The 13,227-nt window shown below is 45.4% G+C and overlaps 1 protein-coding gene across 1 annotated transcript in view; it reads right to left on the bottom strand.

Annotated features, from left to right (window-relative positions):
- Positions 1-8,938: 8,938 nt before the first annotated feature.
- LOC118847427 (angiotensin-converting enzyme-like) overlaps positions 8,939-13,227 on the bottom strand; it is a 44,007-nt gene continuing 39,718 nt past the window's right edge. Inside the window, exons 24-25 of the mRNA XM_036755888.1 lie at positions 12,905-13,092; positions 8,939-11,928 (exon numbers count right to left, since the gene is read on the bottom strand). Of these exons, the coding sequence (XP_036611783.1) occupies positions 11,723-11,928; positions 12,905-13,092 (394 nt within the window). The 3' untranslated portion in view covers positions 8,939-11,722. The remainder of the gene's footprint in view (positions 11,929-12,904; positions 13,093-13,227) is intronic.

Genomic DNA, 13,227 nt, shown 5'->3' with positions numbered 1-13,227 from the left:
CAAGAGTCAGCATAGTGCAGAATGATACAGAGGAAAACTTTGGAGTCAGAGGGCCTGGGTTCAAATCCTTTGGAGTTTTTGGCAAAATACTTCATCTTTAGTTTCCTTATTCGTGAAGAAAGGGGGGTTCAACTAGTTGACCCTTGGAATTTCTTCTCACTGTAGATCACTTATCGCTATCTAATGAGCTATAATTTTGTATATTTGGGTACTCCTTCCACTGAAATAAATTTTAAACATGATGCAACTTAAGTCAATGGACTTTAAGAGTTACTATGGCTTGAAAAATTCACCCTCTGTGGCCAACCTGGTTGATGGACTTCTCCAAACTTAGCCAAGTTGGTCCTTAGGTAACAGAATAAAGGCCTGTACTTGAAACCTTCCTGCTTCATAGAACCTACCAAAGCTTACTCTCTGCCTGTATAGCTTTCAAGCTCATTAAAGACTTTTTTTTTCATATCCTTGGTACCTACAGCAGTGCCTGACATGTGCTTACTAAATGCTTGTTGAATGAATGGATTAACAGAAGCAGTTAATTAGTCATTCAACAAACATTTATGAAGTGTCTGCTATGTGCCAGGCACCATGCTAAATGCTAAGGATACAAAAGAAAGGCAAAAGATAGACCCTGCTCTTAATAAAGTAGCTCGTGGTTTAATGGGGGAGATAACATGTACACAACTATGTACAAATTAGGTATGTACAGGATAAATTGGAGATAATCAAGAGGGAAAGTGCTAGAATTAAAGGGGAATGGGAAAAGCTTCCTGTAGGTGAAATTTTAGCTAGGATTTGAAGAAGCCTGGAGGTAGCAATAGAGAGGGGAAAGAGTTACGGGAATGGGGCAAAACCTGGACTTGTTAGATTGCGTGTCTTGTGCAAGGAATGGCAAAGAGACCCGTGTCACTGGATGGCAAAGGATGTATGGAGAAAATTAGAAAGATTGGGGGGAGGCAGGTTGACGAAGTTTGGGGGTGCTGGGGCCCTGAAAATGCCAAGGCAGAGTGGCCTGGAATGAATTCACACACTCAAGCTTTCTCTTAGTCAAGTGGCAAAAAGTTTATTGTAATGCTTTAGCAAAAGGAGGCAAGGGTCCTTGTGGAACCTGTGAGAAAGTGAGGATGGTGCTGGGGCTTATATGGAAAAGGGGCATGGGAAGGGAATGCCAGGGATGCTAATTAGATAATCTAGGGGTCCAGGTGTCTTTGGGAGTTATGGATGGGAAAGTATAGGGAGTATACCAGACATTGAAGGAGTTGTCAGAGCCATGGACCTTGGGGATCTGGCTCAAAGGAGAACTTGGGCTGGCCAGGGACAAAAATCCTTGGGCCAGGTACTCCTCTGTCTGTTCTGATAAGACAATGTGTTCTGCAACAAGAGAGGATTTTCTCACGGGACAGGGGCCTACTGAGAAACTGGGAGGCTTCCAGAGACATGATCTTAGGGCTGGGGCATTAACACCTCATCATTCCCCCCTCAAACAAATGGGACCCAAAGTCTTTTGGGGTAAAGAGGTGAAGTTCCTGACTTCTGAAATTGCTTCCTGCTGGCAAGGGGCATAGAACCGTCTCTGCCTTACAGGGATCCCTTTCAAGGGGCCAGACTTTAGAATGTGGCTGATGCCAGGTCCAGTGGGTTGGGGGCCTTTGACTCAGGCAAAGGTTGGTATGCAGCCTGAGCAGTCATTTGGAAGTTGATGGCCTGGAGCCTAGGGGAGACAAATCTGGCAAGGAGGTTAAGCAAACAACTTACTTTGTTTACTCCAAATAGGAGTAAAAGGAATATGATCAGGAGAAGAATACGTATGGGGGGGTTAGTAGAAAAAGGATCCAGGATCTCCTTGAAGAAGATGGCTTAGGCGGCATTGAGGTTATCATGAATTTATTGCATCCAATTAGCCTTTTCCAAAATACATTCTGTATGAATCTCCACCTGCCAAGAGTTGTTGATGTACATATAGCAAGAGGTGTTTGCCAGGGGCACATACACCCCTGCTGGAGACAAGCAAGTAGTCGAGGGCAATTCTGTTATCTAGTACCACACTTTCTAGGGAATCCAAAGATTGGTGGATTTCCCAGAGACTATAAGCTGTTTCATTTGCCAACTGGTAAATGGTCTCTGTAAGGTTAGAGAGAATAAGTCCATGTTGTAGGTGACCATACCAGGGCATGAGATACTCTTCTCCCTTTTTAAGGAATCAGAGAACATTTTCCCAGAATCCATGCTTTGCCTTTTTCAACGTGGAGGTCCTGGGCTTTGTGACATTGGAAATAGCAAGGAAGGGGAGTGCTAAAAATCCAAGGGTGCACACCCCAAAATCCTTGTAAGGTGTTAAGCTCTGGGTGGCCAAAGTGGCAGTTCTGGGGTCTTGCCACATGGTGGCATTTTGTTTCACTTTCTTCCCAGAATTTTGCCACCTGGCCCACCCATCCCACCAAGGACAGGGAAAACAGGGGCAGGGGAAAGGGAAAGGGGTGGTGTAGATGCTCTAGGGGCCGAAGCCCTGGAGGCCACAAGAAGGGGATCATCTAAGATATTGAGTTGGTTCTTGTGGGGTACATTTAGCTATGAGCATCTTGCAGTCTTGTCGCAGTGTGGGATCCTGTGAGAGGGCCATAAAAGCTTGAATGTAAGGGACCTCAGTCTGTTTCCCCAATTGATGACAGTGTAGATCTAGCTGTAAGATAGTATGGTATTGCAAAGATCTGAAAACGGGCCAGGTCCCTCAGTCCTCCAGGTGATACTGAGGCCAAGCTGTATTACAAAAGAACACAAGCTATTTCTTTTGGAGGTCTGGGAGAAATCGGAACTTTTCCCAGTTCTTTTAGAGACAACCCAGGGACAAATTTTGGGTGATTGAAAAAGACTGGAAGATGGCAGCTGGAAAGCAGGGACTAGTGTGAGCTCTCTGCCGAGTCCCTCCAAAAACCTATAAAAATGGCTCTGAACCAATTCTAGAACCGCAGAACCCACAAAAATAGCAGAGGGAAGCAGGGCTCCAGCCCAGGACAGCCTGGATGGTCTCTGGGTGAGGTCTATCCCGTAGGGAGCTGGGAGCGGAGCAGTGCAGAGCCCAGCGTGGGCCGCGCGGACCAACCAGACCAGGAGCCGGGCGGAGTGTGCCCTAGCGCCCCAAATCAGTGAGCTGCAGCAGTTACCAGACTTCTCAACCCACAAACACCAAAGACAACAGAGAAGGTTAGTGGGAAAAGCTGCTGGGGACAGAGTGAAAAAAGGAGTTTGTGGTTTGGCCACTGCCCCGGGGGCAGTGGAGGTGGGGCAGCTACAGAACTACAGCTGCAGTTGCTTCTGGCCCCAGGCCCACCTGGTGGGAGGAATTAAGTGGCAGATCAGAGCAGGACTGAAGAGCCTGCCGAAGATCTAAGTCCAGTCCAGGCTGGGGGTTCTTGGGGAAGGAGGAGTGCTGGTGTGGCAGAGTTGGTGCATCCCCCCAAGCTTGGAACATAGTTCTCTTAACTCTACAAGCAGTCATACCCTGCTGAAAAACTCAAGGGTCAAGTTAGCTGGCTGGGAATATGGCCAGGCAGCGAAAACGCACTCAGATTCAGTCTCAGACTTTGGAATCTTTCTTTGGTGACAAAGAAGACCAAAACATACAGCCAGAAGAAGTCAACAAAGTCAAAGAGCCTACAACAAAAGCCTCCAAGAAAAACATGAACTGGTCTCAGGCCATGGAAGAGCTCAAAAAGGATTTGGAAAAGCAAGTTAGAGAAGTAGAAGAAAAATTGGGAAGAGAAATGAGAAGGATGTGAGAAAACCATGAAAAACAAGTCAATGACTTGCTAAAGGAAACCCCCCAAAATACTGAAAAATATACTGAAGAAAACGACACCTTAAAAAATAGACTAACTCAAATGGCAAAAGAGCTCCAAAAAGTCAAAGAGGAGAAGAATGCCTTGAAAGGCAGAATTAGCCAAATGGAAAAGGAGGTCCAAAAGACCACTGAAGAACATACTACCTTAAAAATTAGATTGGAGCAAGTGGAAGCTAGTGACTTGATGAGAAATCAAGATATTATAAAACAGAACCAAAGGAATGAAAAATGGAAGACAATGTCAAATATCTCATTGGAAAAACCACTGACCTGGAAAATAGATCCAGGAGAGATAACTTAAAAATTATTGGACTACCTGAAAGCCATGATCAAAAAAAAGAGCCTAGATATCATCTTTCAAGAAATTATCAAGGAGAACTGCCTTGATATTCTAGAGCCACAGGGCAAAATAGAAATTGAAAGAATCCATCGATTGCCTCCTCAAATAGATCCCAAAAAGAAATCTCCTAGGAATATTGTCGCCAAATTCCAGAGCTCTCAGATCAAGGAGAAAATACTGCAAGCAGCCAGAAAGAAACAATTTGAGTATTGTGGAAACACAATCAGAATAATCCAAGATCTAGCAGCTTCTACATTAAGAGATTGAAGGGATTAGAATGCGATATTCCAGAGGTCAATGGAGCTAGGATTAAAACCAAGAAATCACCTACCCAGCAAAACTGAGTATCATGCTCCAAGGCAAAATATGGATTTTCAATATAATAGAGGACTTTCAAGTTTTCTCAGTGAGAAGACCAGAGCTGAATAGAAAATTTGACTTTCAAAGCAAGAATCAAGAGAAGCATGAAAAGGTAATCAAGAAAAAAACAAGAAAATGAAATTGCAAGGGATTTACTAAAGTTGAACTGTTTTGTTTACATTCTTACATGGAAAGATGATGTGTATGATTCATGAGACTGCAGTATTAGGGTAGCTGAAGGGAATATGCATATATGTATGTGTATATATATATATATATATGTTTATGTATATATATGTACATGTGAGTGCATATGTATGTGTATATATATATATATACATATATATATATATATATATATATATATATATAGAGAGAGAGAGAGAGAGAGAGAGAGAGAGAGAGAGAGAGACAGCAGGCACAGGGTGAGTTGAAGATGAGGGGAAGATATCTAAAAGAAATAAAATCAAATTAAGGGATGAGAGAGGAATATATTGAGAGAGGGAGATAGGGAGAGATAGAATGGAGTAAATTATCTCACATAAAAGTGGCAAGAAAAAGCAGTTCTGTAGGAAGAGAAGAGAAGGCAGGTGAGGGGGAATGAATGAATCTTGCTCTCATCAGATTTGACCTGAGGAGGGAATACCATACATACTCAATTGGGTATCTTACCCCACAGGAAAGGAGCAGGAAGAAGACAAAAAAAGGGGGGGATGATAGAAGGGAGGGCAGATGGGGGTAGAGGTAATCAAAAACAAACACTTTCGAAAGGGGACAGGGTCAAGGGAAAAAATTCAATAAAGGGGGATAGGTTAGGAAGGAGCAAAATATAGTTAGTCTTTCACAACATGAGTATTGTGGAAGGGTTATACATAATGATACGCATGTGGCCTATGTTGAATTGCTTGGCTTCTTAGGGAGGGTGGGTGGGAAGGGAAGAGGGGAGAGAATTTGGAACTCAAAGTTTTAAAAACAGATGTTCAAAAACAAAAAAAAAAATGTTTTTGCATGCAACTAGAAAATAAGATACACAGGCAATGGGGCGTAGAAATTTATCTTGCCCTACAAGAAAGGATGGGAAAAGGGGGTGGGAGGGGAGTGGGGAGACAGAAGGGAAGGCTGACTGGGGAACAGGGCAACCAGAATATATGCCATCTTGGAGTAGGGGGGAGGGTAGAAATGGGGAGAAAATTTGTAATTCAAACTCTTGTGAAAATCAATGCTGAAAACTAAATATATTAAATAAAAATAAAAAGAAAAAGACTGCCCCATTTCTTTGCTAGTAAACCTGTGAAACCAAAAGGCACCTGCAGCCACTGAAGTTCCCCAGCATCCCAGAGAAATGAGAGAAATGGGCATATACTTCCAGATAGGGCATCTCCTATGAGATGGGATGTGTGCCCAGGCCCATGGCCTGGAACCACCCGACCTGAGAGCCTGAGAGCATCAGGCTCGAAAAGCACCTCCAAGCCTTCCTAGGTGCTAGGAGAGTGATCCCTGACTGTAGGGCAAAAAGGGGTGAGAGAGAGGAGGCTTATGTATCATCGGATCTTGACAGAAGGAGGGCATAAGAGTCCGGGTAGGTCTGCACTAGGCCACCAGGTTTGGGGGTGCTGGGACCCTGAGAATGCCAAGGCAGAGTTGCCTGGAATGAATTCACACACTCAAGACTTCTCTTAGTCAAGTAGCAAAAAGTTTATTGTTAACACTTTAACAAAAACCAGGCAAGGGTCCTTGTGGAACCTGTGTAAAAGTGCGGGTTGTGTTTATATGGAAAAGGGGCATGGGAAAGGAATGCCAGGTATGCTAATTAGGTAATCTAGGGGTCCAGGTGTCTTTGGGAGCTATGGATGGGAAAGTGTAGGGAGGATACCAGACATTGATGGAGTTGTCAAAGGCATGGACCTTGGGAATCTGGCTCGAAGAAGTCCTTGGGCCAGCCAGGGACAAAAATCCTGGGGCCAGGTACCCCTTTGTCTGTTCTGGTAAGAGAATGTGTTCTGCAACAAGAGAAGATTTTCTCACTGGACAGGGGCCTGCTGAGAAATTGGAAGGCTTCCAGAGACATGATCTTAGGGCTGGGGCCCGAGCACCCCATCAAGTTTATGTAGGGCTCTGAACTTCAAACGGAGGATTTTATATTCGATCCTGGAGGTGATAGGGAGTCAGTGGAGTTTATTAAGTAGGAGAGTAACATGGTCAGACCTGCGCTTTAGGAAGATCTCTTAGGCAGCTGAGTGGAGAATAGACTGTGATGAGGAGACTTGGGGCAGGGAGAACAAACAGAAGACTCATGCAATAGTGCAGGGGTATTATTTGCCCAGGTAAAATAGATGAGGTTTGGCAACTAATTGGATATAGAAGGGTGAGAGTGAGGGATCAAGCATGACGTCTAAGTTGTGAGCCTGGCTGTCTGGGAGGATGAGAGTACTCTTGTGAGGAAGAAAACAGGGTTTCTCCCTTTTCTTCCTGGGGAGAAAGATAATGACTCCAGTTTTGGACATAACTGAGTTCAAGATATTTATAGGAATCCAGTTTGATTTGTGCAATAGGCAGTTGGAGATGTAAGACTAAAGGTCAGCAGAGAGGTTAGGTCTGGATAAGTAGATTTGAGAATCATCAGTGCAGAGATGATAAGCGAATCCATGAGAGCTGATGGGACCACCAGATAAAACATAGACAGTGAAGAAGGCCCAGGACAGAGCTCTTTGGGACACCCATGGTTAGCGGGCATGACTGGATGAAGATCCAGCAAAGGAGGCTGAGGAGTGGTCTGATAGGTAGGAGACCCAGGGGAGAGTAGTGTCCCAAAAACCTAGAGGAAAGAGTATCAAGGAGAAGAGGGTGATTGACAGTGTAAAAAACTGAACAAGTGGTCAAGAAGGATGAGGACTGAGAAAAGGTCATTAGATTTGGCAACTGAGAGGTCACTGGTAACATTGGAGAGAGAGAGTTTTGGTTGAATAATGAGGTCAGAAGCCATGTCATAGAGAATATAGAAGAAAGTGAGAGAAGAAAGCGAGCTTTTTGAGGATGAGAGAAATTGGGCATGTTTGTAGATGTTAGGCCACTAGCCAGTAGATAAGGAGAGATTGAAAAGATAAGTGAGGGAGTACAGGTGACAGAAGGGGCAATTTGCTATAGGCCATGGGATGGAATGGGATCACCTGTGCAAATAGAGGCCTCCTGAAGTGGCCTGGACAACTTCATTTTGTGAGACAGGGATCAAGGTCGAAATGGTGGCTGAGAACATTTGTGAGTTAAGTAGAGGAGGAGGGTAGAATTCTTGGTGAATACTCTCAATTTTTTTCAGGGAAATATGAGGCAGGGTATGGTGATCTACGAGAATTTTGAAGAGGGATGAAGAGGTTGAAAAGCTACTCTGGTGAGTGGGAAAATGACTCAATTAGAGAAGTGTAAACAACTGCCTTGCTGCAGTGAGGGCCCAGTTAAGATTAAGTAGTATAAATTTGTAGTGGATTGTCAGCATAGCTTTTACCTCCAGCTTTGTTTAGCTGTATGTGAGCAGGAGTTAAGGCAGTGGCTTATAGGGTTAATCCAGGGTTGAGACTTGGAAAGGCTAGAATAGCAATGGGTAAGGGGACAAGCTAGGCACTGGTAGGTGGTGTGATTGATAGAGCTCTGGGCCTGGAGTCAGAAAGACCGAGTTCAAATCTGGCCTCAGACAGTTAATACCTATGTGACCCTGGGCAAGTCTCTTAACCTTGTTTGCCTCAGCTTTCTCATCTATAAAATGAGCTAGAGAAGGAAATGGCAAACCACTCCAGTATCTTTCCCAAGAAAACCCCAAATGGGGTCACAAAGATTTGGACCCTACTGAAATAACTGAATAAGAGGACGGGAGATTGAGAGGTTAGTGTAGAGTTGAACTGGTTCACCAAAGATGGACAGAGGTGAGTGCAAGGGTAATGGCCTGGTTAAGAACTAAGCAGCTGAGAGATTGGAGGTTGTGATGATGATGAAGACCAAGGTTTGGGGTTGCAAGGCAAGATGGAATGACAACAGATTGCAAACAGGTAAGAGAGTTTCAGTATGAATGTGGAAGTGGTATGTTTTGGAGTGACGGCAAAGTGTATGAACACTAACTCAGTTTTACTTTTATAGGAAAAAAATTGAGTCAACAACATATTTTAGTTTCTCATCAGTGTCAGTTATCCATATATGGGATGTAGAGTCTGAAAAACAGTGAGCGGAACTGGGGCTCATGACCTGGAGGTAGGTGGGAAAGTTGTAGATGTAGCCAACTGTACCCAACTGAGCTCACTAGACCAGAACTAGAGCAGAGTGGAGGTGACCTAGAGCTCTGGACTTCAGAAAACTTGTTGGGTAGTTCTTATCTGGATGGCCCTGAGCTAGAAGAAAACAAGGCATTGGCTGGGGAGTTTTAAATATATTTATTGCAAAATTTATCTAGATCCTGAAAAAGAGTCGGAATCGAATACAAAGACTTTTATCCTCAAAGCGCTTCCAAACCCACTGGGAAAGTCTTAGAAACCTGACGGAGTCATTGACTGGCTCTTGAAGACAGAGAAATGGCTAATCCTCAGAGTGCCCAGGTTGTATGGGATGTGGGCAATGAAAGGCGAAGGTCCATATGTCCATTTCACTCCTTTGACCATTATCTTACCAACCGCTGGTTGCCTAGGACAGACACTACCTGGAGGAATTCCACCCCTCCCCCCCAAACTCCTGCCCTGGGCCCCACTGTCTTCCTCCGTGGCTGCTTAAGCTAACCATTCCAGCTATGTTTCACCTCACTTCCCAGGCCATCTTCTTACCAAAAAATCACAATCATAGCTGCCATACTTGAACCATAATCATATCAATTCTATCATTGCTCCTAGAATGATTGTGTTCATCTTTTCTATCTGCTTCCTCCTATTCCTGTAATTAACTAAACCAAAATGCCCCTCTTTTGTCACTTTTCATATTAGAATCTAATCTGAGGGCAGGGACTCCCTTTGCCTTTGTGTTTGTATGCCCGGTGCATAGCATGGGGCTTGGAAAATGGTGTTTAAATAATTTAGTCTTCCATTCATCTATTCACAGGGGGAGGAGCAAAGGATAGTAAATGAGCAGCTATCCTTCAGCACGAGCCTGGGCATCACAGCAACTGGAGCCGAGGAAAGACCCCTGCATCACTTCAAAGGATCATTTTATGAGGTCTAGGGTTGAGTAGTGGAAGTGGGAAATGAAGCCACAGACAGGGACGTCAGCAACATCCCTGGTACTTGTTTATAAAGGCCTTGAGTAAATCTCAGGCATTTTGGAGTAAACTATAGTTAGCATCCCACGGCCTGGAGCAGACTATACCACCTGAACTTTATGTCTCCTGTGCCCCCTACATCTTGACAGCGTGCTCTGCTCACTAAATGTTTGTTGTTCTCGTTTAATTACAATCTGTTGGGCACAGAACTACAAGGGATCAAAATAAGAACTGACGCCAGGAAGTCAGATCGATCTCACACTTATCAGTCTCATTCACATCTTGGGTTGTCTCCCTCCCCTGGCAATCTCCTTCCCCTAAGAAGTCAGGAGACAATGACATCCTCCTCAGGTGGACCCTGGGACCACCCCCACCCCCATCCCTACCCCATCTAGGCCACAGACTTGGGTTGGATTGAGCAGTGGGACAGATTAAGCCCCAGGGGAGTGAGGGCCAAGTACTTGACTTGAGGCCAATGGGGGACCTTCCACAAAGGGTATACAGAGCATGTAAATTCACTACTCGTCACAATTTGGGCACTTTTCAGAACAGGACAGGGACAGTGACAAGGCACTTTCAATTTCAGCAGGAAGCAGAGACTCACCTAGCTGTTTCTGTGTCTCAGGTGAGTTGCACAATGCTTTCCCTCAATTCAGTTGAGGGGTTGTAGTAAAAATACCAGGACATCACAAGGCCACTGCTGGGGAAGAGATTGCCGTGGATGGTGGCAAGGCTAGGCTAATGAAAAGATCACTTGAAATGTGGCTGCCTGGGTAGAAGAAGCTTCCAGCTTGTATCTTCCTGTTTTAATTACTTTTTTTCCTGGCAGGTTAGCTACTAAGCTCAATTGTTTCTGTTACTGAAGGACATAAAGCGCTGTCAGTGTTCTATTTTTTAGCCACTCCTCCCACCCCCAGTCACCCGGACCTAGTTATGGCTTTCCAGGAAGTCTGTATCTAAGAGCCTCCCTACTCAGTTTGACCCGGATATCTCCCCAAATTCTCCTCCTGGAGGTCACAGTCAGGATGTGTAATACTTCTTCTGGGTAGACAGTGTACAGCTGGGGCCTCTGGTAGTAGGGGGTAAGGGAGTCCCCCATTTTCTCTCGACCTTTATAACAGAGAGATAAGAGGGTCTGGAGAGAAGGCTGGCTAGAGGGAAAGTAGTGGTTTCAATACAGCATGCTAAATGGGTGCCAGGTTGGGAGGGGGGCTGGGGCTGGAAGACTATTTTTTTTCTCTGTAGTACTTCCTGTGTTCTTCTGTAGGAGGATGTCTCAGCATTGGGTGTAGATGCTTGGGAAAATGGAATATGAATAGAAGACTGGACCTCAGTGCTTGCTGCCTTCAGGTGTTACAAGTCCCAATCTCCCAAGCTAGTGTTTACTATTTTGGGGGCAAGAGGGCTTAGGGAATGGTTTACAGCTTAAGAAAATGAAATAGAACCTTTAACTTCATTCATATAGGTTCTTGGTAGTGGGATTCTTTGAAGGGGGAGAGGCTAGTTAGCTCCTACTGAGCATATCATACCTGACCTACGGAGGTTTCGATAATAAGCTGCAGGAAAACAAACAAGCTCTCTCTCCCAATTCCAGCTCCGTCCCCCTTCAGATGTCCACCATGGAAGGAGTGTTTGGGGATGTGTTGCCTGTTGAGATGGAATGGTCCTATAGCATCTTGCATAGTTAGGAGAGCTTGACTTAATCGGAGAAGCCAGAAAAAAAGAGGAAATACAGGAGGAAGGGAAGAAAGTGAGAAGGAAAAAAGGAGAGGAGAGTGGTAATAAGATGGAGGTGGGGCAGTGTAGAAACAGAATGAGGTCCAGAGTCCAGTGGATTGAGCTCCCTGGTCCTTAACAGCCAAAGCTCTGTCCTCAGCATGTCTTCCATTTCTCCCCTCCACCATTCCCCCGCCCCTTCTCTCCACATGGTTTTCCATTTCTTTTCAGTCCTGGCTTAGTCTCAGGAGTGTCTCAGTTCCACCTCAGAGCCAAAATAAGTCTCCTGTTGTCGTCTGAGGTCATATATCTTATAGGCCAAGCCCAATATAGCCACGAGCAACACCAGGCCCAGGAAAAGCAGTACCCACTGCCCTGCTTTGGCTTGCCCAGGCGCCAGCTCCATTCCCAAGAAGCTGACTTTGCCACTGTTGGGGGCACTGGAGGCACCTAGGGGGTAGGGAAGAAAAACACATGAGAAGAGGAAGATGGGAAGAGGGGAGAATGGGGTTCTGGTCCACATGTGTGGGTATCAGGGCAAGGAAAAAAGGAGTGGGGCTCCTGGCCATCTCACTCTCGGATCTAGAGCCAGCCCTTAGGAGAAATGGCCATATCTGGGTACTGGTCTCTAGCCTACCTCCCAGCCCCAGATGCAGGCTCTTTGCCAATGCCCAGGTGAGGGACTCATATAAGCCTTGGGCCTAGTATTCGTAGAAAGTTAGAAGCAGAAGGAACCTTGGAGATCTTTTAATACAACTCCCTTATTTTATCATTAATATTATGCCTCCTTTAGGGATGGGAGTAGAAATCAGGGAAATTTTCATGGAGGAGGTGGTGCCTGAGCTAAGCCTTAAAGAAAGACAAGGATTTTGAGAGGTGGAGAGGAGAAAGGTTTTAGGAAATTAATCTAGCAGTGGTGGGGAGGATGGATGGGGAGGTGACATATGCTGAAGCACAAAGGCAGTAAGCAGCATGGAGGAGTGAAAAGAAGACTGGACATAGGAGGCAGAGAACCTGGGTCAAAATTCCAGTTCTGCTACTCATTATCCATATAACCTTCTTGTATCTGGACCTCAGTTTCCCAGTCTGTCAAACAAAGCTCCTTCATTTCACAGGTCCAAGATGAAAAGAGACTTTGCCTATGGTCCCAGAGGGAGTGAGCAACAGACTTTGAATCTTATTGGTTAAGCTCTGACCAGAGATCATTGCCTAGGGGAGGGAGGGCAGATAGGGTACCACCTCTCCTCCCAAATGGAGTGCATATCTGCTATACTGATAGTAGTTGGGGGCTGGGAGTCAGGTTTGTAACAGTTAGAAAACTCCTTGCTCTGCATTTGCTTGGGCCCAAGCCTGTGTCTAGGTGTAGAAAACTATGGCCTTGGGTGAGATGTAGGGATTGAGGCCGGAGCAGGGATGGGAGCAGTACCAGAATACGGAGTCCAGTCATACTGAGGCCAGCCCAGTGTCTCTTCCTGTTCCTTGTTCTTGGTGATGAGCCAGTCCAGCAGGGGCTGGAAGTAGTTCACAATAGCTGTGGCTGACATGTTGGACTGCCCTGTGAGTAGCATCATAGCCTCTGGCCAGGGCTTACTGGATCCCAGTTTCATAGCATCCCTGGGTAGGGTTTGAGGTTTGGGGAAGATGAAAAGAAAGGGGAAATAGACAGTTAGGCCCCCTGCCCTGCAGCTGCAATCCCCATACAGTGATCCCTTCCTCTGGCTGAGATTTTTCCATTGAGAGGTGACTGGG

The sequence above is a fragment of the Trichosurus vulpecula genome, chromosome 4, assembly GCF_011100635.1.
Source record: "Trichosurus vulpecula isolate mTriVul1 chromosome 4, mTriVul1.pri, whole genome shotgun sequence".
Taxonomy (NCBI): domain Eukaryota; kingdom Metazoa; phylum Chordata; class Mammalia; order Diprotodontia; family Phalangeridae; genus Trichosurus; species Trichosurus vulpecula.
The sequence above is the reverse complement of the archived record's forward strand: the minus strand, read 5'-3'. Positions and strand labels throughout refer to the sequence as shown.